At 45.0% G+C, this 27,512-nt stretch overlaps 2 protein-coding genes across 4 annotated transcripts in view; one reads left to right on the top strand and one right to left on the bottom strand.

Moving 5' to 3' along the window:
• Window positions 1–5,440: 5,440 nt before the first annotated feature.
• LOC135898162 (ankyrin repeat domain-containing protein 65-like) lies at window positions 5,441–23,947 on the bottom strand. Of its 2 annotated transcripts, none has more exons than XM_065426945.2 (6): window positions 23,867–23,947; window positions 23,097–23,399; window positions 22,353–22,535; window positions 20,099–20,302; window positions 13,677–13,912; window positions 5,441–9,963 (listed from the first exon to the last, which is right to left on the bottom strand). In XM_065426945.2, the coding sequence occupies exons 2-6, from the start codon at window positions 23,107–23,109 to the stop codon at window positions 9,406–9,408; spliced, it is 1,194 nt and encodes a 397-aa protein (XP_065283017.1). In that variant the 5' UTR covers window positions 23,110–23,399; window positions 23,867–23,947; the 3' UTR covers window positions 5,441–9,405. The 2 variants fall into 2 exon arrangements, with proteins under 2 accessions (XP_065283017.1, XP_065283018.1); XM_065426946.2 differs by having other exon boundaries at window positions 23,312–23,399; window positions 23,867–23,946.
• LOC139057368 (venom protease-like) overlaps window positions 9,977–27,512 on the top strand; it is a 41,923-nt gene continuing 24,387 nt past the window's right edge. The window contains exons 1-2 of one of the 2 annotated variants that reach the window (XM_070535413.1): window positions 9,977–10,256; window positions 12,060–12,271. The gene's annotated coding sequence lies outside the window, so the exon portion shown is untranslated. The remainder of the gene's footprint in view (window positions 10,257–12,059; window positions 12,272–27,512) is intronic. The other variant, XM_070535412.1, reaches the window with a different exon arrangement.

The following is a 27,512-nucleotide window of genomic DNA, read 5'->3' as shown; positions in this document are numbered from 1 at the left end:
AACGCCCGAAGACAGAACAGGCTATTACCAAAGTGGCAGTTTATGCGCGTTGGTAATGCGCGAACTTGACACGGACGAAAAAGGTACGTTTGTATTCATATGGGCCTTTTCAGTCCGTGTCCAATTCGCGCTATTTAACGTTCTTACAGGCTCCGACAGACGCCGCGCTGGGGTCTCAGAATAAGTTGTACTGCCTGGGATTCTGTACATTGCACCCAAATTCTGCCCTGCGCCTGAGCGTGCTTTTTTCTTTTTTTCATTTTGCACTTATCGAATTGCAGCTACCGCTGTCGGGCATTTAAACCGCGACCACACAGCTACCTACAAATATTACTGGGGAGAAATATGGCGCTAGTGTGTACGGGAGCTGCACAATGGCGGTTCAATCAACACTAATGAATGATCAGGGAGGAACGAGACGATTTCTGGCAGAACCCATCTCACGATGAATGTCAACGTTGATGCGATCAACATTGAAGCAATGCAGCGGCGCCCCGTACTGCCAACACATACCCAGTGTAGTACATACGCAGTGGCACATATGCCCAGTGAATTTTGGCAGCAGCACTGAGTGCTGCTCAGCATAACCCAGCGAGCTTATTTGGAGGTTATGCCCGAGGATAAGCGGAGAAGGAGCCCAACGAAGTGGTTGCGGAATAAAGCATGCCGAAACTTTCGTGAAATGTGCCACGGGCGTGGTATGTCAAATGCCGCTAAAATGTGGACGAGTATATGTGGGCCAAACAGGGCGCTGCGTGAATGGACGCGCAGGGGAGCATGCATTGTCAATTAGGAAAAGAGAGCGAGCAGACTTGCCCGCTCATTGGGTTACATGTGAAGGACGTACACCACTGTTCAACAAAATTAGGATTCTAGGCAGAAGCAAGAATAAAATAGCCCGTGAGCTTTTAGCAGCTTTTCAGACCAACGAAAAGGGTGATGATTGCATGCGTAAGTGACACTTCTGTTGCCTTATATCACGCTGAACACAATTTCCTGTGTAGCTTGCGTTGACATGAGGCAGGCTTGATTTGCCGACCTCCTCATTCCCCCTTTCCTTTATTTTTTTGTCACGTGTGAACTCTGCCTATATATGCAGATTTGACACAAATAAACCCAGTTCGTGCTCTTTTCGGCTACCTCATGTTTTCCCGTGTTCGTTCTTTCTTAGGCGCAACTCTCCCTAAAACATACCCAGTGAAGTTGGCGTTCGGTTCATCGAAGAGCGGCACCCACACAGCGACTCAAATTGGCGCCAGTGAGGTTCATTGAGGAGCGGCGCATACAGTGTCGCATACTGATCAGTGACCCAAGTTGATCAACGGTTGGCTTCGAACACGGTTCCCCCAACACAGCAGCCCGACGTCCTACCTTTTAGACCATGGACTACCCAGCGACTCAACTGGGCGGGAATATTCTAAGGGAACAAACATCCCGGAAAGTGCATTAAGCATCCTAAGAATGCTACTCGCATTGCGAAGAATGCTAAGACTGGGAGGGAACATGACGTCAGGCAGAAAGCCTCAGCGAGACAACCGCCACTGGCGCCGCTCCTTGCTTACTCCGGGGCCGACATACATGCATGTTGGGTCTTGAGGGGAAATAGGCCTATATGGCTGCCGAACCTTTTGAGGCATTCTTTGGTTCGTGATAGATGTAGATCTAGATCCTCGGAAAATAATGGCGTCGTGGTAGACCTTAGTGAAGTCCTCGTCACCAATAGGCCCTCGCCATCCGCTCTACTCGTTCCTGTACACTATACCCTGCCTATGCACCGCGAGCGCTTGGCGGCTAGAAATTCCCGCTAGCCTATCACGTGGTGAGAGTGAGTTAAATAACTAGGTCCGGCGAGGACGCGAACTCGTCGCGCACCCGGCTAGTCCTAGGTCTGGACCGGCAGGTCGCAGGCACGCCAGACAGCCAGGAGTTGCTTGTCGGGGCTACGCAGAAGCGAGTTCCTCCCTGCTGAAGCTATTTGCCATGGGCTTTACCTTTACATGTTTATCATAAGGCTATCTTTTCTGTCTCTTTCCTTTCTCCATAGGAATAATGAGTAATCACTATTTTGCCTGAACTTTGCCTTAGATTTAGGTGCATGCACGTTAAAGAACCCCAGGTGGTCAAAATTTCCGGCCTCCTCCACTACAGCGTGCCTCATAATCAGAAAGTGGTTTTGGCACGTAAAACCCCGTAATTGTTTTTTGAACTTTGCCTTGTCGTTGCTTTACTTTAGTCTTTGTGGATTTGTCCCTGTTCTTTCTTTCCTCTTCCTTTCTGCCTATCTTCTCTTCCCCCCCCCCTTCCTGCACAGCAGGTAATTGCCAGTCTGCTCCCTCTTTATTTCCCTTTCTGGCCGCCGTATATGTTTTCATATCAAATAATAGCAGTAATAAATTGTCATTCGGTTTCGAATGACCTTGTGGCTTAGCGAATTCATCAGTTTCAACAAAATTCTGCGCCGTCAACGCGATTCGCTATGCTTTTCACGTGCGTGCGCATGGAAACTTTTTGCCTCCGTATACCTTTAGAAAGATATTTGAATACTTGGTAATTTAGAAAAAAAATGGCCATAATAAGCAACTTCACAAGAGCGTCTGAAGCATTACGCGTGAGAGCATCGCACGCGTAATGCGAAGACGTGGGATCGTTCTCCACCTGCGGCAAGTGGAGGCACCTGCGGCACCTCCACTTTCACTGCCATTAATTTATCATTTCTTCGATTCATTAAGTGTGTACAAATAATTTCCCCTGTGTTTGCCTTCGTGTCCTTGTTTGTTGGCTTCTCATGTATGATTAATAAAAATCTGGCCCCTCGAACAACCCCCTTTCTTACCGTTGGATATGTATCAGCAATACTCACGTACTGGGCAGAAACCTGGAGGCTTACGAAAAGGGTTCTACTTAAATTGAGGACGATGCAACGAGCTATGGAAAGAAGAATGATGGGTGTAACGTTAAGGGATAAGAGAGCAGATTGGGTGAGGCAACAAACGCGGGTAAATGACATCTTAGTTGAAATCAAGAAAAAGAAATGGGCATGGGCCGGACATGTAATGAGGAGGGAAGATAACCGATGGTCATTAAGGGTTACGGACTGGATTCCAAGGCAAGGGAAGCGTAGCAGGGCGCGGCAGAAAGTTACGTGGGCGGATGAGATTAAGAAGCTTGCAGGGACCACATGGCTACAATTAGTACATGACCGCGGTAGTTGGTGAAGTATGGGAGAGGCCTTTGCCCTGCAGTGGGCATAACCAGGCTGATGATGATGTATCATGAGGCCGCTGGGTGCGTGCCCCAGGAGCCAACGGGAATATGCCGCTCATCAATGAACCTTTTTTGACGTCAACTTGGCTCACTGAAAGTATCCCAACATCGTCACACCTACGCGGTGGCGTTCATGGAATGCGACTTTTCTTGCAAATGAGGGTCATCACCGGCCGTGTTTTATTTTTTTCGGCGCTCAAAAGGTGCGTTTTTGCCAAATATGACCTTCAACATCGCGTTCGTGCTCTTTAAATTTACAGATTGAGCTAAAAGGCTTTCGCTGCTACCGAAGCGGAGTACGAACTGTTGCGATTCTCTCGTTATACATGCAATGACGAAGTATTTGTGAGAAGACTACAGAGACTAGCAGAGTGACTGCAGTGTTATGAGCGATAATATGTACGCTTGTGTGTGTATATGGCTACAATGGGAATGAACACGTGGTGCATCATCTGCGCAACTATCCCCCTGGCGCAACACACACACAACAGCGCGATATTCAAGCCGTATGCATGCTTCTCTCATGCCGACGCCAACTACACTTGAGCTCTTAATGGAACGGGCCCTGTATAACCAACGAATTAGCCCTGTACCTGTTATTGTGTGAGCTGTGCGCTGCGCGTCCTTTACAATGAAGTGACCTGTATAGAGAAGGATTCCGGAAGCCCCAGCACTTCATCATAAAGGCGTTCGATTGTATTACATTTCTTTGACACGACTGGCACGCATACGTCGCGTCCCACACAGCAACAGCTAGAACACTTGTGTGCGCTCTAGCTTCCATTCGGCCACTACTTTCTTTCTTGCGTCCCGATCGGGAGCGTGTCAGTTTGACCCATTCTCGCCTTGTGGCAGCTAACGCTTTGGGGCACAGTGTTAAAATGCACCCCACCCTTCGGGTTCGGCTCTCATTCCCCAGTCCTTTCTCAGTAGCTGAACGCCACGAAGATGCTGCGAGACATTGTACCGCGCGCTCCCGGCTTCGGCACGGGTTGTACCTTTTCTTTCTGGAGTAATAAATTCGCCGACGATCACGGTACTCCCTAATGCGAAATCTATACGGGTTTTCATTTCGCGCTGTATTGGCTGGCGTGGACAATCTGTCTCGTCACCACTCTGTCACCAAAGGGAGCAACCGTTTTAAGAGTGTAGGGGTCCTCACAACGATAATCGTCATCTGTCTTGCTTACGTTTCCTTTCTTGAAAACGCTGTGCTCGCTACTTTCCCGTCGAGAATGCTTTGTCGTGCTAACGCGCACGCCATTCGCGACTTGGAAGAACCGGGCTCGCAGCGTAGAAGAAAGGAAATGGGGGCAAGACAGATGACGATTATCGTTGTGCGACAAATACTCACCCCAAAGGGTGCAACTGTTTTAAGAGTGTGGTGTGCTCAACAAAACTACTACTTTATTAAGCTGCCGCGCGTTCCCACCAGTTTTTTGCTTCCCCTCTGTAGTTGTGTGCAGCGTATGTAAACAAATGCTCGCGCACATGTGTACGCGGCGTGAGGGTTTAGCGCGGTGTACGCTTTGGCTGAACCTTTTCTTCAACTTACTTTATTGCCCCCGATATCGGTAAAATAAAAATAAATATAGCAAGGCTATCGTTTGGCCGGGGCGCTGCCTGCCGGGTGTGTGTGTGCGTGAACACGGTAGTAATCGCGCGTCTGGCCGCAGTCTCAGCTATTTCACGGTTATCCCCGTAACTCGGCGAGCAGGCGCAACTCGTCGCTGTAGCTGTCTGGCGTGAAGCGTTCCGAGAACGAAAGCATAGAGACAAAAGCGTCAGATGAGCGCCAGTCATTCCTGCCCACATTCATCCAAGCCTTAATTACGCTTGACGGGCTTCTTGGAGAACCTGAAGTACGATAAAGAGCCCACCTGCATGGGCGCCGCGGGGCGCTGCACATTACCGTTATCGCTACTACCGGCGGCACGAACATTGGCTATACAGATTCTATTCTAGGCAAAATGATGTTCGCTAGAGTAAACTGACAAGTACATAAGTATTAGCACGCGCGCACACTGAACTGGGCGAAATGAACAAATTCACGCAGAAACCCCTCAGGGAGTTGTGTAAGTTTGCGTAAGCATTGTGCCACTTGCCCTCTCCATGCAGCGTGGTGTCATTATCAGTGTTATGGAACAGTCTAAATCTGTTAAAAATGACCGCCAAATATAAAAAAAATCCTTTATTGTACAATATCACAGTACAATCACAAGAGAAAAAGCAATGCGGCGCAATAAACCACACAGCAGAGCACCTGAGTGATTCATTCGGCAAACAGCATGTTGAGTTTTGAACTGCCACATCAGGCGAGTAACTAGCAATGTACTACACCATCAGATTTTGGTCTAACCAGTGCAAGGTAATTTATGAACGAAAAAAAAATATATTCGTTGTATGCTTTCACAAAATAATTTTACTTTAGACCGGTGCAGTTAGTTTCATTACAATGAAACTAACTGCGTGGGTTTCAATGGGAACTTAAAGCAGAATTGTTTGACCAACTTCAATTGTTATAACATAGTTTAATGACACTGGCCAAAATGCAGGCTGAACCATTGTAGGTGTGGACAATGAATTTTTGTGTGCACTTGCAAACAAAAGTGAATAGGAAAGTAATTACTCCCTAGTAAACCACATTTTTTTTTCTTGGGCTCCAGATTATTTAGAAAAATTGGCAGTCCATACTACCCCCTCCCCCATTTGAATACTAGTCAGTCAATCAATAGGGTACAGTGTATGTGAGGGCCCTCGTCTTTACAAACCTTTAATATCGGAGTATGCATTTTTCAGACCATACATACTTTGAACACAATGGACAGCATTCATTCGAATACCAGCGTTTGTTATAATTAGCGTCACGTATATAACGGGGGTGACAAGACTAAAAAAAAATGACACACACATTATTTTATTACCAATACAAATACCAGGTAGCCATGATTTGCATGAATGAGTTTTCTTTTTACACACTAAATTTACTTTACATGATATAATGACAATGAGGACAGTCTCGCAGTGGTTTACTTAAGTAAATGTAAAATGATATAATGTCAACTAAAAATTTCTACCGTAAAGACCTGCATATATATGAACTTTCTTTTGCAAAATCTTGCACAAATGATTTCTTTCTATTATTTAGGGTGCCACAACTCTTTAGGTTATCCAAGGCATCTAGCCATGGTGTTATAGTGTGGTGCATAGCAGCAGGCACCTATCACTACTGTCATCAGGTGCTGCTCTGATGAAAGTGTAATATAGATGTTATTTGCTTGTGTGACATGCGTATGCTGCTGGAAAAAAATAATTCCATTTCCCTGCTCACTGCCTAATCACGAAGGTGTACCGACCTTGCATAACCATGGCACTGTTACCCATTTTCTGAAATCGGGCTATACTTGCGGACAACTTTCTCTAGCTATGAAGGGAAAGCTATGGGTGCATGGTGCCGCTGCACTTGTTACCACGCCAAGTAGTCCGGCAGCGTTTTACAGTGTTTTTGGTTGCTCGGAACAGACGCAGCTTCTACGTGCGACGGTTTCGCGTTTCCCCAGACACGGAAGGGAAAAGCCGTAAAATAAGTCAACCTTGACACTCGGTGCCGATTCCAAAAATGGAAAGGAAATGCTTTTACTTGCTTGTATTCGTGTATCTTGTTTTTTTTCCTTGCTTTGTTTTCTTTAAAGTAAAGCCGCGATGTAAGGAGTGGTAAAAGGAAAGAATAACTGAACAGGGATGGCCAATAGGGGTAGCAGAGAGAAAACTCATTCACTGGTTTGTTCCAACCAATACTTAATCTAACCAACCTAGCCTAGCCAATGGTTCATGTTACAGCTGCATGCTTGCAAGCTACTTGCGATTGGTAGAGACTCTTGACTCTAAGGTGCTGAGTGGTGGATAAGTGTATTTCCTTGTCAAACTAATTGCTTAAATATGTCGGTTTGTTTTTGTAAAAAGAGAAAGAGCAGTCAGAGCTTTTGGAGCTCTGTCACTCCTGAAGTTGTTGTCAACATGTACACAGTTGACCTTCATTAATTCGACCCTTATGGGATTGACGAAATTGATCAAATTATCCGGGAGGTCAAATTAAACCAGATGAAGAAAGAAACTTCAAAACTCACTCAACAGTGTTTGCCTGATTGCTGTCTGTCCAAAGTAGAAAACTGATGTAGAAATGACATTAAAACTCCAAAGGAAAGTAGAAATCTAATGCGTAACCGATTTTTTAGCAACAACAATGTGCAAGGGTCTAGTACAGTCCACTCTCATTACAACGGACCCTGATAATCTGACAAAAAACATCTGGTTTTTCAGACGTCCGTAATATCCGAAATGTTGTACTTTCGAAACTTTCGTCACAATGTATACCAACTTTATTGCAGTCAGTGACGAACGTCTGAAGTAAAAAAACAAACAATAAAAGTCGCAGTTTCACCCAAAAGGCGAAGCATCGATTGCAACATCAAATTAGGCAATGTAAGCGCAGTAGTAGCAGCGAGCAAACTGTCCTTCGCGCTGCCTCTCACTTCAATGCGAACTAAACATTGAAAGCATAGCGCATACGAAGCTACCGGCAGTGGGTGCACTTTGTCCATATTACTGATCGATTTCAAGATACGACGGCTGTGCCCTAAGCAGCAGGCGCCGGAGCAGAACTCCCTTTTCCTCCCCCCCCCCCCCCTTCCGCGAAAGAAGACTGTGTGTTTCTGCCCCGCCTTTCTCTCTCGCGTGCGCGATTATGAGCCATGATGGTCGGCTGACCGTCGCAAGTCAGTTGCCAGCCTATGTCAACAAGGCAAAAGTACATTTCATATGCCCGATTTTGAACAAAATTGCCACTAATCATCATCATCATCAAGTATAGGTTTCTCCAGGAACACCGTGCTAATAGACAGTGAATTGCCAAAATAGAGGCTGCTATTTCTCGGACACTGTCACTGCAGCCCTTTAATAAGTAGGGACTGTCAACACACTGGACAATACAGAAGATGAATACCTCTGAGAGGACCTCCCTAACAAGATGTCATTTGAGAAAATGAGGGTGACAGAGCATGCAGTGCAGCTTCAATAAAGAATGATTTGAAAGTATGTTTTCATGAGGTGTATTACAAGCAGACAAAAGTGGATAAAATGTTTTCTTTCCTTAGCCCGAAATTACCCCTTCTATTTTACTTGGGTTCATACTACATTGAGGCTTTTACAGCAGTCGCCAACCGATCTTTCGCACCTCGCGGCGACCAAAATATAGTAAAAAAAATCGAACAGTTCGAAAAACTTGTTCACACCCAAAAATAAAATTTATTAGGCTTAGAGTGGCTTAAAAAATATCTGATAACGCACTGCCCTGTACTACGCTTGGAGGTGATCAAAGTTTCTTGGATTTGCGCAAGAGTGACCTCGTCTGTATACAATCGACAAGAGCGTCAATACATTGGCGATCTCCATTGGCGGAAATCACCATGGAGATAGAAAAAAAGGAGACACGTTACTTCACACCACTTCACTCTCGCGAAGGCACAGGAGGTGGCGCCTGTTACACAAATGCGAAGCTGCACAAACATGCGATGTCTTTAAGACACAGCTGCTCTGTGGACACACGAAGTGCCACCGAAACTAAAGAAAAAAAAAAAGTCCTACATTAAATGATTATGACAATAGCGCGGACCAAAAGAAGAGTGGAAAACAGCAAATGTACCGTGCCCTGGAGTGATTTGTCAGCTAAGAAAGAGTGGGAATGGCCTCCAAGACGAGAGGATGGCGCGCCCTTCCCAATATTGGAGGCTATAAAGTGGGCTACTGAAAGCCAAGCCTGGCCAAGCCAGTAGAAAATCCAACATGGCGGCCTCCAAAATTGGGTAGCGTGGCTCGGAATGAGCGATTTAGTCCAGAAAATCAAACTTTGGGGCCTAAATTCATCTGAAAAATCAGTCGCGAAAATGCATTAGCTCTATGGGAACCCTGAGGGTGCACTTATGAAGTCCAAAGTATTGACCAAGTCCAAATTTTTTTAGTCCAAAAAATCCGTCAGCGACTGTACATGGTTACATGCAATGTCATGTTAAATTACCATAAATATAGGATTTTAGAGAAAAATTAAGACTAATGGCTTGCTTTTCTGCCTACAGACATCCAAAGTCACCTATCCACCTCTGACGGCCACAAGTCGGACAAGAGAAGACATTGTAGTAACCGAGGTGGCAGAATTGATGTGTACATCGGAGAGTCAAGATGGCAGGCATACTTGCGCCGAAATGCCAGAGAGCACAGTTGCTGAAGCGTTGGAATGCTGGAGAGCTCCGACATGATACTTGCTACTATATGATCTGGACGTTCGGATTTACCATTCAGCATCCGCCATGCAGCCCAGCGAGGTGCGCCCATATATGGATTTGCACGAATCATCCACAAGGCTAGTGGCCTGTTTGAGCACAGCGCATGCTGCATAACTGTCGTGCCAAACCCGTCTTGACTGAATGGATTGCCTCCGTAGCGCACGAAAGTCTTGACTGGCTCCAAGTCTCTATAGTTACTGGCAATACACGTGGCTCGGTGAAGAACTGTCTGACTCCAGCACTCGATGAAGAGGTTGCAGTCTGCTCCTTTGCTCATGAGGCTTTGCACCAATAAGGGACTTGCATGTGCCATCAAGGCAAAGCTCAGTGCAGTCATACCATGGTTATTTTTCCGATTCACCTGTGAACAAAGAAGACCAAAGACCATGTTATGCTGTGCATGCAACAAAGATAACACCACTTCACAGCTTCTGCTGTGCCGTTGTCTATGGCGGGGGCTCACTGCACTATGCAATGCATTTGCAGCAAACATTCATGCAGGGGTGGAAGTGCCAAGAGTGCTTTGAAGTAGCTTTGGGAGCAGCAAATTTGGCACAATGGAGCAGGTTTCGAGCAGGAATTGCACATTTTGGAGCAGAAGCTACATGTTTTGGAGCAGCATGGTAAAGCTCAACATGAGCAAAATGCAGGCAGGTAAGCAAAAGGTGTTCCTTATTTGACATTGCAGAATACTATGGAGTTACATACTGCTTGTGCCAACTAAATGTGACCAAGAAAAAAGAATACCAAGGGCTTTACGCAAACGGCATCCTCTGTATGTTGATACACATTTGTTCGTGCTAGTTACGATAATTTTGAAGACAATCTCTTCCTTGGTGAGTGACCTACACTTTTTTGTATTGGTATGCCTGTTTCTAGCCTCTTCCATAGGCCAATTCTGGAGATAGTAGTCTAAAAATGTGGACAATTTTTATATGTATGTGCAGTCTGAAAATGTGGGCCAATCCCGAAGATAGTGCCATCGAAATATTGAAGCAGCGTGATGCTCCTCTTAACTCCCTCACGAGAACATCTGATAGGATAGAGTACCATGCCTGCTGACTGTATCCCGTTCTCACCCCAAACCAGCTCAGGAAGGCATTGTCTTTTATTGACTTTAACTAGAGCATGGATAACCTTCCAACCTTTCTTATCCTGTTGTGCACAAGAAACTAATATTTAAGGTTAATTAGCTAATAGAAGAGAAATTTGGGCGAGTTGGTGGCGATTCATTTTTCGGAAATTAACAGCGCAAAACAGACAAGGATGAAGGAAAAGAACACATATGTGGTTTTATCCACATAATGATGCACTGATGTTTCCACGTGTGTTTTGACAAGTCACCAGGATGGCTCCTAATGCACACGCACAGTTGCTTAGTTGTTGACATGTTGGCCTCTGTTAGCCTGTGTATATAAATGTGACTTTCCTCTAAATAAACTTCAGTTGTGACAGCGCCAATGTCATGTTCTCCTTTTCCTTCCTCCTTGTCTGTTTTGCGCTGTTAAATTCTGAAACATAAGCTAATGCTTATTAACTTATTAATAGATAAGGCGGCGATGCGAATGCTGTGGAGGATGTGTAGTGACCGATAACAGTGTTTGAAGGAACCTAGGTCTTGTGTGGTCTTATATTAAAAAAAAAAATTCAATTTTAGATATACAGCATGACAATGCAACTGCACACCAGTGGTATCAATGGTCTCTTATGTAAACATTGTCATCAAGTACTTCATGTATTAAATGCACGTGTTAACCAGGGAAGAAAGTAATTTGGATTCATTCCTTAAGAAAAAGTGCACTTTTGCAATTTCCACAAGTGGCTGGAAAGAGTTGCACGCAAGCAAAAGTTTGGTGTATTCACACTATCTAGACAAAACTTGTCCAAAACATTGTTTGTTGTAACCGATAATCTGTTGTATCATACAGAGCCGTGTGAGGGCCGCACTTCCAACTTGGCAACCTAAAATTTGGAGAAAAAGATTTACAATGCACAAGCAATCGTATTTGATGCCTTGATGCAGTGTGCACACATAAGAATTTTCGCACACTGCGTACTTCTGCGTGCTGCTGCTAGATGGCAAGAGCTAAGCATTGACCTCTGATGCTTTGGTACATCCGGGGATCCGGGTTGTGCGCAAGTCAAGGCTGCACTGGCACTATTTTGACCAAACAGTTCGGTTCCATGTACGAGTCGCACCTCATGAAAATTGGTAAAGAAAAGTGGGGCCTTTACATGAGTCTACACGGTAGCTTTGTCCATTAAAAGCGGGATTTGTTATATTGATAATATATTGTCACAGTCGGTGATGTGGAAAGAAGATGACGCTGACGGTGGTCTTAGCGACGACGAAGAAGTGTTTAGCAGTATCGCTGCTCTACGCTTGTTGGCTCAGCCATTAAAAGCCACTTGTAAATAGACGAACGCTTCTTCCTTCCCGTAACATCAATGGTGGAGGTGCGGGGTATTCACTCGAGCAAGACGGAGCTCCGCAGCGGACGTAACCTCGCCGCCATGTCATCCGAAGGAGAGAGTTCAACCGCGGCCCCGTCGTCACCACCGACGGTCATCCTGGCCCAGCCTCGCGACACTGGCATGTTTTCCGGGATTGACAACGTGGACGTTGATGACTGGTTACAGAATTATGAACGGGTCAGCGCACACAACAGGTAGGATAACACGCTTATGCTGGCTAATGTAATATTCTACCTCAAGAAAACAGCACGGGTCTGGTTTGAAACACATGAAGAAGAGATTACTAGTTGGGAGCAGTGTAAACAGAAGCTTAGAGATTTGTTCGGCATCCTGTATCGTCGCAACATGCACCCCGACGGGCCTGAGCTCCTAACCGTCATTCCGTCGCTAAGACCACCGTCAGCGTCATCTTCTTTCCACATCACCGACTGTGACATTACCCCCGTCGGATCCTCGGACTCGACTTTTTGTCCGCCCATTCTGCTCTGATTGACTGTTCCGCCGGTGTTGTACAACTTGACCTACCCCTACCTGTTCCCATTGACCTTCCTGCTCAAGCTCCAGCTCAGCTTTGTTCCGCGGATTTTATACGCCTGCCATCTCTTGCAGCAACCTTCATCCCTGTTTTAGCCAGCCCACCTGTACCTGACGGAGAGGAGACTATGTCCTTACTCCCGCGACGTCAGTCCTGCTTTCTCACACCGATGAGCCGCACCAATCAGGTGCTTTTTCCGACGGGGGTAATGTCACAGTCGGTGATGTGGAAAGAAGACGACGCTGACGGTGGTCTTAGCGACGACGAAGAAGTGTTTAGCAGTGTCGCTGCTCTACGCTTGTTGGCTCAGCCATTAAAAGCCACTTGTAAATAGACGAACGCTTCTTCCTTCCCGTAACAATATGAAGACCAAACAATATAATAATAATGGCCTTTTATATCCCAAAGTATGTTGCATGCAGATGTATCAGTAGTAGGGGTGGATTGCAAATGTACAGGAAAGTGCATGGAGTTTAATAGTTTTATATTCAGCAATTTAGCTGTTATTTCTATATTTTCTCTTTTTTTTTTCTAGATTACTATTGCAGCTCAGTGGCCATGAAATAATGAAAGCAGAGCAAGAGAAAAAAGAAAAACATAGGTATAAGGACATGTTAGTGCTTGCAGGGTCACACAAAGCAAATTGCTATTTTGGCAGATTTGAAAGTGCAGATGCCAGCCCACCATTATTTATTGCAGTATTTACCCTATTCTAACGCAGCCTTTTTTCCAGGGAAATTGTCCCCAACATTGCTGGTACATTACAATCGGATATGACACTGAAACTGCACTCATGGCATTAGCGACAGCCAGAGACAATTTCATCGTCACTGAAATCACAAGATGGCGGCAGAACATGTTTTCGCGTAGAATGACAATGCGCTGTTTGCAGGCTTTAATTGTAGTAAGCTAATACCCACAGCCAGGTCACTGGGCCAATCCCAAAGGCATTTGGCAATACTGGTTACGCGAACATGCGAAGAGGATATCAAAACCGCATGGAGAACTCTTTACAGCAAAATAAGCAGGACACTGTAACAATTGACAGCAAACAGAACACTCACCGGTGCTCCAGCTGCAAGCAACCGATCCACCAATTCAACATCGTTTGGCTGTCTAGCACATGCATGGTGTAGTGGAGTGTTTCCCTCATTGTCAGCAGCGCTGGCATTGTCCCCAAGGGACAATAGGAACAGAGCCAAGGTGCGGTTGCTTTGGCAGGCCAGTGCCAAGGGTGTTGCTCCACTTCTATCCCTGTACTTCTTGTTGCTGCCTTTCTGTACAAGAAGCCTTGCCATTTCTGGAAATTTATAAAGAAAGCTATCTTTAAACTGACCAGTCTCTCTGATGCACTCCCAGAGCACAGTGATAGCATAAACCCATGTTTTTTGCATTTTAATGTCCTTTCACTTATCACTAGTGTCTCTCTCTCTCTCTCTCTCAGCCATCTTGAGTGTAGCTTTTACAAGGTGTTGAAAGCTGCAAACTCAGCATGTTTGCACATGCTTGGTTCAAACAATACTTGTGGCCCTTAGGAGTTCAAGTCAACTCGAGCAGACTGCATGCCTTTTACTAAGGTTTACATGCCTGTTCAGTATCTTCAAATTTTTAGAGACTGTTCTATATGCCGTTTTTTCTGCAGACACTCTCTCCAAAGAAGGTGGGTTTATTGCTGGTGTATAAATTGGCTTTATGACATCGGAGCACATGGTAATCAGGATGGTGGATTTCACAGAATATGAATGATATGGCTTTGAAACAAACTATATTTACAACAGAGGTTTTTATATTAAATTTTGTCAACTTCTGTTCTACTGAAGGTCCTACCTTACTGCAAAAAACATTTGAAGCCTTCTTTACCACACAATCAATATTGCAGGCATCACATTTCAACTGTTTCACTACAAATAATTTGTTTTAAACCATTTGTCACCAATCAACTCGTGGCTAAATCTTTTCTAATAACTAAGCATTGTCTATAGCTCTTCCTTCACACTATATTATCAGCTAATTTGTGGTTAAGCAAATATACATGATTAGTTGAGTATATGCTATACCTTTCAAGTAACATTCTTAAAGGCCTACTGCAACATAATTTTGGGCCACATTAGAAACCTAGTTTTGGATAGCGTAGATATTGAAGCGATACCATGCAAACTTATAACGTGATAGCGTTAAGGGTCCTGTGTTGCAGAATATCCAGCGTCAGTGTTGGCGCCCGAGAAAATCATCCCGAACCATATAGGCCCTCCACGTGGGGCATAGTAGGCCTTACTGAACTACTTGAATTTCTCAAAGTAAAATGCGTAGGAAAATTCATAAAGTAAGACTGACACACAACCCACAGACATGATAGCATCAGATTGTAAGCTGAATATACAATAAAACCTAATTCTGCTACACAGAAACTCAAACACAAACCCCTTTTCCAGCTGCGGTTTTGAGGTCTGTCTTCGTAGTAGTTCAATGCAAGACTATTAAAAAAAAAACCAGAAAGCTCGCCTTCGTGCATAGCTTTCACTGCCAGCGTTTCCAGGAAAATATTACAGTTACATAAGCTGCAGTTGCTGGAAAGTGTGAGAAGCAGTCGGGGATCTTTGAATGCTATCACATTCCACTCCTAAAGGGCCCCTCACCAGGCCCCATAGCAAATTTTGGTTATATGCTGGAAGTTGTTACGTGTCCTCTAGGGAGCATTCTGCCGCAAACATTCTGCAAGTCGGGTTAATAATAGCCAAGATAGAAATGTTTCAGTGCTGCGAACCCATGATTTCAGCAGGCGGGCTCCACTGCATAGCGAGACTCCCTCTCCACTCACCCAGTCTAGCATTCACAAGCGAAATTCTTTCCCTGCGTTCTCCCATGCCGGACTTCAAGGATCGCGTGACACACACATCACGGGCGCCGCCTTCACTTCTTTTTCTTCTCGCTTTTTTTTTTGGCGATGCGCACTGCCGCTGGCGGCGTTGCATGCGAGCTGTTATTGTTTTGCACAGTGCATGATTTTTCACGCCGTGCACAAAGACACATGACTAGCGGTATAATTAAGTGCTACTGAGGCAGAACAAGCGAATCATGCGCTGGAACACGGCCGTAGAAAATGGCATAGTTTCGGTACCTGCACTCGTGACCGCACGACCGTGGGAACAAGTAGACGAAGCAGAAGTACATCTCTCTTTCTTCAGTGCAAAGTAAAGCAAAAAACATGCTGCCATTGCATTTGTGTGCTTCATTATTTCTCTAAACTTCAATTCGTCAATTCAAGCAACAGGTTACACAAATAACAGATAGCGTCTTGAATAATTCTCGAAGTCACATGTCACCCCAAGCGATGTTACACTGCAGACTTGAGTACGTAGGCACAGGAACGCGAGTATGTCATCCTCCGGCTTGGAACGTGGCAGCCGCGAGGAGAAGAAAAAACGGCGTTCGGTTTGAAATTTCAGATCTTTCCGCGGCGCATAGCAATGTAATACTTTGTTGACACAATCGTTATAACGCAATGTATGCTCTGCGCTTGTCAGCTCAAAATGGACAGAACTGGTGAGGGGCCCTTCAAGAGGAAGCTTTAGCTTGGGCCCAACTCCGACGCAGCCTATTCAAATACAGTAAAACCTCATTAATTTGAACTCGGTTAATTCAAAATTTCGGATAATTCGTCAGATAAGATTTGGGGTGCTATGCGGCAATTCCCAATGTCCATTTCACCGCTAGCCCGGTGAAATGATGGCCATTTGGAGCCGTGAAGCAACACCACATAGCAATTGCGATCATTTATAGATGAAGTGCCCCACCCGTAGTACTGCTAGCACAAAAATCAGTCCACGGTCCGCCCAAACATAAGCCTGCAGGGGAGAAGACGTGCTTCACTGCAATGCAGCGGGCATACGGGTTTTTGTCATGTTCTCTTGTCCCCAACTCTGCACGCTCCTCGCAGTCACAGCGTCAGCGTCTGTTCCGTGCCGCTGCCACTGGCTGCCGTTTGGCCATTTTCTCTCCGCGCCTGCAGCGACGTGTGTGCGCGTAACGCCGGTCTGCGCTGTTTCCGTGTGTGCGGTGGTTAGGGGCGTTGCAGCTAGCGTGGCGTTCTTTTTTTTTTTTTCTGAACTGTGCAGAAGTGCCCATGAGCGAAGATGCCAAAGTATAAGACTTTAACACTGCAGCAAAAGTTCTGCTAGATCCAAGAAGCGGGTAAAAACACGTGTGCCAAGACCGAGTTGGCTGGAAGGCACAGCGTGCCCCTCTTGACGTTGTCCGCAATATTGAAGAACAAGCCTAAGGTATTGGAGGCATAAAGCAACACATATTCTTCGCAGCGGTCGCGAGTACGGGCTCCCACGTACCAAGATGTGGAATCAGCTTTACTAAACTGGCTGCAGAAAGCAAATGCAGCCCATCTTCCCGTCAATGGAACAATACTGTGGAAGAAGGCCGGCCTGGCTCTACAACTTGGGCACGAAGAGTTCCAAGTGTAGCAATGGATGGTTCAGCCGTTTTAAAGTGCGCAATAATTTGACCTTCGTAGCCGTCTGTGGCGAGAGCAGCAGCGCAAACAAGAGTGTCGTTGACTGGAAGAAACACACGTTGGCTCCGTTGCTTAGCGAGTTTGATGCAGACGATATGTACAACCTTGACAAGGCAGCCCATTTTTTACAAGATGCTGCCCACAAAAACGTTTGCAGCGAAGGACCCCGTGGTCAAAGGTCGAAAGCAAGGCAAGGAAAGAATTACCATTCTGTTCGGCGCATACATGTGCGGTAAATACAAGCTGTAGCTACTCGTAGTTGGAAAGAGTGGGAGAGAGAGAGAGAGAGAATCAACTTTTGTGCTGAGCCCTTAGTGACGGTTGGTGCGCGCTGGCACTAGATGGGGTGGAACCTTCTTCTCAGGTCCCATATGTGTCCAGCAGTTCCTGGCCCCTAGCCGCCAGCGCGAGCTGGGTCGGTAGGTCGGGGCTGGACAACAAGGTCTCCCATCGCTCGGGGGGGTTGGGGCTGGGGAGGGTGGGGGGTAGGGATGGTGGGGGGTTCTTGAGCTTAGTGCACTCTGCAGGGATGTGTGCTAGAGTGCCTTTTGACCGTCTGCAAAAAGGGCATGAAGTGTCATGCTCTGTTGGGAACATCTTATGCAAGAGCACTGGATTCGCTAACGACCCCGCTTGCGTGCGTTGCACGATCGTTTGCATGCCAGGTTAGAGGTCTTCGAGGGTCAAATAAAGATCCTGTCAGTCAAGCACGAACGACTGGCGGCGAAGACAGCGACGATAACCGTGAAGAACAAGTTCGCAGCACTAAGGAAAGAACGCGCCAATAAAGTCAAGAGTGGGAAGCCTCGCTGCTTTAAGAATGCCCGGCTGCAAGTCCCCTGTTACTGGAGCCAGCATTAACACGACTTTCGTCCCCTTTCAATAAAGTTACAGCTCATTTTCCTCGATAAAAGCACAAATTCCCCTAGTTTTCCCTGAGTATTTCCAGACTATTCAAATTCCCTGAGGATTCCCGGTTTTCCCAGTTGGTAGACACCCTGGTAGTTTTGATTGTTGATAATTGCCCGGCGCACGGCGACATCCCACACCTGAAAGCTATCGGGATGGTATTTCTTACTCCGAACACCACGTCGATCTCGCAGCTACTGGACCAAGGCGTCTTTCACCAAACGAGGAAGATTTACTGCCACCACCTACTCAAGCGCAAGCTCCTTTGCTATGACAATCGCAAGGAGTACTCCATTGACCTCCTCGGGGCCATATGTCTTATTGTGTATGCATGGAAGCAAGTGGAACCCAGGTTGATCATGCAGTGTGTTGAACATGCTGGCTTCTCGAAGGAAAGCACCGTCGATGCTGATGCTGACTATTCATGTGCATTTGACTATTCAAGAGCCGAGTATTGTGACGGCATCAATGCACTCTGCACAGAGGATAGTGAATCTGGTGCAGTCGGCTTCGCCGAGTATTTGAACTTTGAAAATGATCAACAAACGTGCTACTCAGACTTGGAGAGTGAAGCTACCACTGATGCGACCATCTGTGACGACAGCTACGACGACGACGCTAAGAAGCCCTCCTGAGCACCCGCTCTCGGGGAAGTTATGAGATCACTGAACGTTATTCGCACTTTTGTTGAGTGCCACGGTGGAAATTTTCAAATGTTGCACGTAGTTGGCCAACTAGAAAACATGACCCTTGGAGCCTCGAACTACAGGACGTGGCAAACCAGCATCTCTGATTACTTTAAGAATCCAATAATTGCCGAATAAATGTACCGCATTCCTGCAGCGAAATTTTTTGCCTGGGTTGCATTTTTTTGTGTTCCGTTAACTCGAAAACCCGCTTAATTCAAACATTTTTTTGTAGTCCTGATGACTTCGAATTAACGAGGTTTACCGTACATGTAAAACGCAGAAATGCTTTTCTAAGATAACCCCTGGACCGGTTTGAATGAAATTTGTTGCATTTCAGAGAGAAAGTTAAATTCTAGTGACTGTTGAAAGCGGAATTTTGATTTAGTGCCTGTATTTTGTTAAAAGAATTTTCAAAAATTTGGAAGTTTGAAAAAGATATAGAAGCACGAAGTTCAGAAATTAATAGCTCTGCATCAAGAACAGATATCGCAGTCTATAAATGGCATCCATTAGATAATTCAAAACAGAGAAATTCAATATGTCAACTTACATTTTAGATGAATTTGCTACATTGTGTACAAGGGTTCTTAAATAGTTGTATTTCCATATTACTAATTTTTTTGCAGATTCATGTGTAACATATTAATTCTTTATGCTTTAAAAGTACTCTTAGATGCAATTCACAGAATTGTGATATCATTTTTGATTGCTGAGTTAGAGTTCTAAACTTGATGGTTTCATTTCCTGAAAACTTGAGATTATAGCCAATTTTTTTAAATAAAAAATTGACGACCTAAATCAAAAATTCAGAATGAACAGTCACTAGATTTTAAGTTCTTTTTTTTAATTACAACAAACTTCATCAAACTTGGTGCAGTGGTTGCCAAGAGAAACAAATTCTCATTTTACATGTATTTAGATGGGAGCACCCGTGCTAAAGCTTCCTCTTAAAGGCGAAACTTAAACAACCTTCCAAATTTTATGTTTGATATAGGAGTGGCCACATCATGAAATGCTTGCAAAGTAGTTCTTTATGCTGAAACTGAACAAAAAAAAAGAACCATTAACATTTGTCACAAATGACACAGAAGGGAGAATGCTGAGAGCCAGCACAGGTACCCTGTATAACCTTGATATATGCATCTCCATCCACCTTTCAATCTGTCCTAATAACAAAAATTTACACATACTATTCAAATCTTGCAATGCAAGTCCAATCAGAAGTGTTTCAAGATTTATGCTACACATTTTAAATATATAATTACTTTCATCAGTGCTTCTGCTTTTAATGCACCATCTTGGCATGCACAATTGTGTACAGAGCACTTAGAGGGACATGTTGCAGCATAAGGAAAATGCATACCAAGACTTCTGCCACTGTAGTTGCAGACAGCCAGATGGTGTAGTGGCGTCCTTCCATTGCTGTCTACACAGGAAACACTGGCACCATTCTTCAGCAGAAGGCGCACTAAGGCAATATTGTTGCGCATGACTGCTATGTGCAGAGGAGACAACCCAGTAGCTGAAAACTGGTTCACGCTGCAGCCTCTCATGATTAAAAGTTGAGCTGGAACAAATTTAGACAGAAACAGAACGAGAGCTTACAATAAAAATGGAATAGCACAGTAAGGCATGTGCATGCGCAGAGACCAACATAGATATTCCGACGGTACGAAAAATAGCACTTATTTAACAATTTCGTCAAAATGAAGAGTGACATAAAACTATCAAGGGAACAAAGCCAATGCACATAGTTGTGACACATATATGCAAACACACACATATGCAGAGTGAAGACATCTAAAGTATGAAAGACACCATTTACTTGTACTCCTTTATAAATACTAATTGAAAAGTTGACAAAATATAAACAATGCAATATTGTTAGCTAATTTGTCAACAGACAATACAGTTAATGCGTATGGAAGTAAATCGAGAAACAGCAAATTCATATAATAAATGCAAGGGTGACTCAAATGGAAGCCTCAAATGTGGTGTACTAACTATAGATTCAGTGCACTGTATTCATCTCAGCAGCACAGTCAAGTCTGGTTTAAAATGACTCTGAGAGGTGACATCAGCAAGCTAAAATGCCGTTTGATGCCCCGGTCAGGTGGACAAATTTAGTGACACTTCGCTAGAGTGCACTTCGTCATTGGCGTCATTTGCATATTGTCACACAGGAAGGTTTAGTGGCACTTGCTGAGGAGTGCACTTGCCAGCGAGTGTGTTTGACAAACTAACTTCACTTGCCCTGATGTGTGCAGCCTCAAAAGCAGTGCTTCAAGAATAAATTAATTAATACATGGAGCAGAGTCAGCACTAAATATAAGACCACTTTTTCGTGGTTTCAAATGTTATGAACATCTCTGCAACATCAGTGAAGCCAAAACAACCTTGAAACATTAATTTTAGGTGTATACTGCCATTAAGACCATGTGGATTTGGGATATATTCCTTGCTTGTATTGACTCAAAATAAATCAATGTGTTAGTGAGATAGATTATTGTATTTCTAACAATGATTGTGAAAGTTCTTGTAAATAAGCATTTTTTTTTATTCTAATGTAGTAACCGTTCCTAAAACTCAAAATGCCGAGAATTGTATCAACCCCTATGGCTTCATAAATCCTCATTGTCATCAATACCGAATTACACCACGTTTCGCCGTCTAGCACCACACCAACAAAGTGACACTCGGCAAGGCGAAGTGCAAATTGCTCAAAGTGGCACTAAATTTGCTCCTCTGACCAAGGTATAAGGTGCCAGAGTTGTGAATTTGCCATCACTACGTGCCACTGTGGCGTTCAGTTACTCAGTTTTTCAGCAGCAAAGACAGTACGGTCATGAAGAAGATTCAAATAGGGCACACCAGCTTCAAGGAAGGCCAAACATCCAAAGAGTGAGCCATGCCATGACAAGCCTTCAACAAGCCATAACGATGCAATTCTTAATGAAGTGCAAACCCCAGTAAAGAGATATAGTCAGCATACGGTCCGAGAAGCTGCTCAGCTGGGGATAGCAATAAAGATGCTGGCTATGAATTCCTTTATAAAGACGATTTGAGTATGCAGCAGGTTCCACCAAAATTTTACAAGGCTTTCGATGGAGAAATTCAAAGACTTGGCAAATGTACCAGGATGGCGCCTCTGTTCGTGCAGCTCAAATTATTTTGTCTTTCTTGGCATGGCACAGTATTCCATTGGTTCGTCAAGCTCCCTAGTCTCCAGACATAAGCCTGTGCAACTTTTAGCTGTTCACAAAAATGGAAAGGCACCTAAGGAACAGACTTTTGAACCCGAGAGGACATCTAAGGGCAATACAACAGCTGCCCTAGCAGCACTTCCTGAGGAAGGATTCTTGGACTGTTTCGAGAAGTGAAAGGAGCATGGGACTCAGGTTGCAGAAACAGGAAGGAACCAACTTCAAGGGAGGGGATTAGGATGATGAAAACCTTCATCGACGCTTCTGGTTTTCCGGGACCATGGTCAGATATCTTTTAAACAGGCTTTGTGAATGAGGCTACTAAAGACTTAGGGATTGTTACATGCCATTAGATGCGGAAAAGAAATTGTACAAATCTTGTACACAGTCTTCCTGGGACCTTTACACACTTACCCATTTCTATGAGATCCTTCTCAACAGCAATGCATATTGCTGGCTTGCTTTCACCTCCTGTCATGATTCTTACATCCGGATCGACTGGAGGTCCTTCAAAGCCACAGAGCAAAGTCCATGCCAACGATGTGTTGTCATCATTTAGGGCGGCCAGGAACTGGCAGTGTCGTTTCCATCTAGGTTCTGTGGAATGATGTGAAATTTTGGCTGAACACCAGGCAACTTCCTCACAATATTTCGTTTGCGGTAGTTTGGAGCTCTGATCAACACGCCCGATAATAGTATAAGTGAAACTCGCAACTGGTAGCAGTTTGAAAAAAATATTATAATTATAATTATTAATGATGCTATGGCTCTTTATCCCAATCTGGCTTCACATACGTTACGAAAGTGCTGCGCTCACTAGTTATTATATCGGTATAGGTGCTTGAAAGCTGATGTTTGCTGCGCTTAAGCTACAAAGTAAATATTTTTTTCAAGCCGAACGCGCCCGTAGGCTGCCGATACCACTTAGGATTAAATCACGGTATTAAAAGCTGCATAATCTAAACAGCAAGCCACGGATCGCTTTGAATGGTAAGTTAAAGACATGCGACACGGGCAGATTTACTACAACGCACACGCGCGTATCAAGATTTCGAAGTATATCCGTAACCAAACACCGCTCATTTTCTGTAAACAAAACTGTCAACGGGGCCACTGACCATAAACACACAGGTTACAAGAATCACGAGCAGTACTTACCAGCTTTACTCATTGCAAGATAATCCTCTCCTTTCGATCGCGCTAGCAAGGAGTCAAAGAATCGTTCTCTCCTTTGTCAGTCCGCGTGCCCGGCGCGGATACAAACTAAGCCGCCAGCAACATGCCCCTCGCAAAATCAGCGCAGTCAAGGTCACGGGAATGCCCAGCCAGACTCCGCCTCGTCTTTCGTTTCGCAAGAGACACAGGAAACTTACATTTTTAGTTTTAGTGAATTGAAGCTTTCCGCCAGGTCGGTGCCAGCCAGCTGGTCGAAAGGACAAGAGTACACAAAAGCCACATGCGCTGGAGAGAAAGAAAAAAAGAGAGCGAGAGGCACGCTGAACATGGTTGCCAAGCCGTAATTCTTTAGACGCTCCCCTTGGCCTGGCCCCGTCAACGGACAAGGCGCGTCCTATCACTGAGGCTGCGGCGCTCAGCAGATATTTGCGCTCAGCAGATATAACATCTTCAACGAAGCTCCATGTTTATTGGTATGAGGGGATAGAGAACATTTCCTGCCACAGATACGATATTTGTCACTCGCCAGGCCTGAACTATTTCGCAGAAACTCTGCACTATTTCGCAAAAGGTCCACCAGTATTCGCATTCCCAAGGGATTTTTTTTTTTCTCAAGGAATGACCGATTACGACGACCCATTCAATAGGACATGGCTCACGTGGGACTTGCATTTCATTTGTGCACCAGCTCCAGCAGCACGCTAATTAAATTCATTGTGGAATGAAGTAGTGAAACAGACAGTGAAGCTCACCCAGTGAACTTCGATGGCACCAACTCGACTGAGTCAGCGAAGCCCACACATCTTATGCCGGTGACCAAGGGACACCGTATTCGCACACTGTCAGCGATATAGCACGCGGTAAGCAAAAACTTGTTGACTGCGCGTTATTTCACTCACCACATGCATTCTCGCTGGTTACGTGCTATTGTCCTATCTTGTGGCGACACACGGTAGGACTCTCGCTCTCACTAAAGTGTTCGTTAACTCTGCCACACTCATGGTTATATGACACATTACTTGTTGGCATGACCAGAATTCGTGGACAACTGCAAGCTGGTAGACCCTCGACGGTCTTACCAGCTTATCTTATTGCAAAGACAATGGATTTTCAGGAGATAGGTGTTTCGCCTCTTCCTAAAATTTGCTAAATGCACTAATATATTCAACGAGCTGTGACGTTTAGCATGTAATGGTAAACGTCACCAACCGTTTGATGCAGTTGATGTGGTCTCACGAGATAGGGGATGAACCGATCGTCGAGCGGAATAATTGTTGCAACAGAACTGCTTGTTGGCCTAGTTGGTGCTTCCTAAGCGACATGTTTTTTGCCGCAATTGAACACTCACAAAAGGAAGATACATAAAGACAACACGGGCCGTCCGTGTTGTCTTTATGTGTCTTCCTGTTGTGAGTGTTCAATTGCGGCAAAAAACATGTCGTTTAGGAAGAATTGCATCTCTGTATGCTGCGATGAACTCTTTATTCTCATGCATGCCTATGCTCGCACTTTAAAAGGAGACACGTACGGGCGCAGCCATTGCCGACATACCTCTCCCAAGCTAGGTCTGCCCGTAGATACCATCCTCATCCTCAATTTATCAATCTGATGACTTCCTCACATGCTCTGGCGGCGCCCCACGTTACGGGACGACGAAGACGTTACCTTGTCCAAGTGGGAGGCTGCCCTACGTAGTCCCGATTTTTAAGCCCAACTATGAGCAGTCCAACAGGCCTGCGACGTTGCGGAGAGGCTAGGTCTTTCTGTCTTGACGTGGGAGCGGCCCCCTACCTGCTAGTGCACGTTCCGATGGACTCTATAATGTTTTCCACCCATGCATCCATCCATTACTTCCTCAGTTCCTCATGCAAAACCATGGAGGTTCTGTTGTGCTTCCTATGCTGTCCGTTTCACGTAATGTTTAATCTGCCATACATAGGCCGCCCACACGCACGTTTCTCGTCTTGTCGCGTTTTAATGTTTGTACAAAATAGTTTGCGACGTTCTGCTGCGAAAATGCTCGTTTGGGCGTTGCAAGGATGGCTATACTCCAGCACTATAGTGCATCAGGATTCGAGGTTGCACTTCAGGTGATCGGCTGTATTGCTTTCACGAAGGCGGAACGAGCTAGATGACCTACCAGGTCCTGTCTTGAGCGCAACAAAGGGACTGCAAATTACGTGTTAACCGGACCTCTTCGGGATATGCACAAAACTGACAACTATTGCTATGTCTGAGCGATTTGGTAATTCTGAACAAGACGCCTCAAACTCAGACACTCTTATAGCGGCTCCCGTGCTTTTCTTTTTCTGTGAATTTCTGAGCTGAGTCAAAGTTGCTAAAGAAGAAAGAAAAAAGAAAGAAAAGTAATTAAATGAAGCTTTTTTTTTCAACAATAATAAAGAACCTCAGCTTCCTAGCGCTCGCCCTCCTTTATCTCTATGTATTGTGCAGAGTACGCACAAATGATTCATGCTGACAGCTATATATCGGGCGCACAGCTTACAGATTAAATGGAGGGCATTTATTTTCAAGGGGTCGAGGGGGAGGGGGTGTAATGATGTTTTCTTTTATAAGTAGTATAATGAGAAGCCGTTCAAAGTGGAAGAAGAAAAGGAAACACGCTTGCGGACAGCCGGAGTGAAACTCATGACAAAACGAAAATATATTTCAGTGGTTTATACAGCGCCAGAACCATAATTTCATTATGAGGAACGCAGTATTTTGGGGCTCCGGATACATTTTGAGCACCTGGGGGTTTCATTATTACGCGGAACCAATGCGCCGTTCGAGAGCGCTTTTGCATACGTCTCCATACGGAATGTGGCCGCCGCGCCGGATTAATTATTTCCCTATCATGGGGAATATAGGTGTTTTTTGTAGCTTACGCCAGATTTGTTTTTTTAAGGAACTGCTGCACTCACTACTTCATGTAATACATAAACAAAAGATAGAATGAATGCGATTTTCAGGCATACAAATTTTATCAACGAGATGTATGCTATAAAAAAGATATAAACTGCCCAAATCAAGGCTGTGGGATAAAATTGACCATCTACTATGAAGATGTATCTAAAAGAAAAAAAAGACGTAACAAAAATAATGAGATATACAAAATGTATTGCCGTCTAATTGGCACTATTTCTGAAAAAAATTCACAAATTTTCGTTGAACTATTATTCCACTACAAAAATTTAAGTGCAAGCACTAGTTTGGCGTGACGGGCTGTGACCGTCGATGTTCCGGGCTGGCTTGCGTCGTCGTCGCTCTCATGTTCAAAGACCGACGAAAAGGTAGCCTCCTCAGACTCGCTGCTGCCCGGTCCATCAATAAAATCAGCCGCAGACGCAGCGGAATCGAGATCTGCGATCTTCTGAAGCGCACGCCCCGCTCCCGGAGGCGGCCATTTTTGCTTTCTGCTTTGACGGTCACCAAACTTCGGATTGCGTTAAAAAATATTAACGCCTCGTGGGGAAAAAGCGAACTGACTAAAAAACGAAAATATAGTTATCCTCCTTCATGTCCTATGGCGCAGAATGTCAGTGAGCGGTGCGGAAGGCCGCGAAAGCTGCGTTTCAAACCATTAACAGCGTGCGGCCATTTTTGCTTTCTACTTAGACAATTGCGAAAACTTCGGAGCGCGTTCAGAAATCACCGTCTGGGGGAAATGAGCAAACTGCTTAGGAAACAAGAGAATAGTTCTCCTTCACGTCCGATGGCGCAGTGTGTCCATGAGCGGCACGGAGAGTCTCGAAACCGGTGTTTAGTGGGCGCGGTACAGAAAGAGTTAACCGGTAACTTGCGCATGTTACAAGTCTCTTGTGTGTCCTTCTACAGCAGCAACCGTCCTTGGCTCTATTTCCGTTGGCGCGAACGTATACACAGCATATTTAAACTCGTGTAGAAAGTATGCTATAGTCAGGCTGACGACAAATGTGCGTTTGTTCGACCACGTTACGTCCATTCACAACTTGTATATATATAGATGAATCGCGCCACACGGAAGTTTGTTTGGCGTCCACATTCTATCATTTGCCTGCTATACGAATTATTACACAAGGATTAGCCTCTTCGGAAATAACAATGCTTCAACGTAAAGCTAGATTCACTCAATTCTTCTCTCTGCCGTACAACTTGCAAGGCACTCTAAAGCGGGGAAACAAAAGAACGATAATTTTATTTCATGGCCAGTTCCTCGTCTCGCAAGTTGCAGCTCGCGTTCGCAACCGGAAGAACGGCGACAGAAATGATCGAGCTTATAGCAATGACAGAAATAACGTCGTCGTGGTCTCAGCGCAACGGCCGCAGTTAGACGAAGGCGTATCCTATTTAATATAATTTTTATCTTAATCATTAACTCGCGACCACAATCTCTGCTGCCCTATGGCTCCTACCAAT

This window comes from Dermacentor albipictus, chromosome 3 (genome assembly GCF_038994185.2).
Source record: "Dermacentor albipictus isolate Rhodes 1998 colony chromosome 3, USDA_Dalb.pri_finalv2, whole genome shotgun sequence".
NCBI classification, from domain to species: Eukaryota; Metazoa; Arthropoda; class Arachnida; order Ixodida; family Ixodidae; genus Dermacentor; species Dermacentor albipictus.
This window is presented reverse-complemented; position numbering and strand designations above follow the sequence as displayed.

What these genes read in the sequence shown, in the direction of transcription:
- LOC135898162 (XM_065426945.2), bottom strand. An exon ending in CTACAGTGGCAGAAGTCTTG is followed by an intron (nt 13,913 to 20,098) that starts GTATGCATTTTC and finishes ATAAATTTCCAG; the next exon opens with AAATGGCAAGGCTTCTTGTA. An exon ending in TGCTTGCAGCTGGAGCACCG is followed by an intron (nt 9,964 to 13,676) that starts GTGAGTGTTCTG and finishes CTTTGTTCACAG; the next exon opens with GTGAATCGGAAAAATAACCA.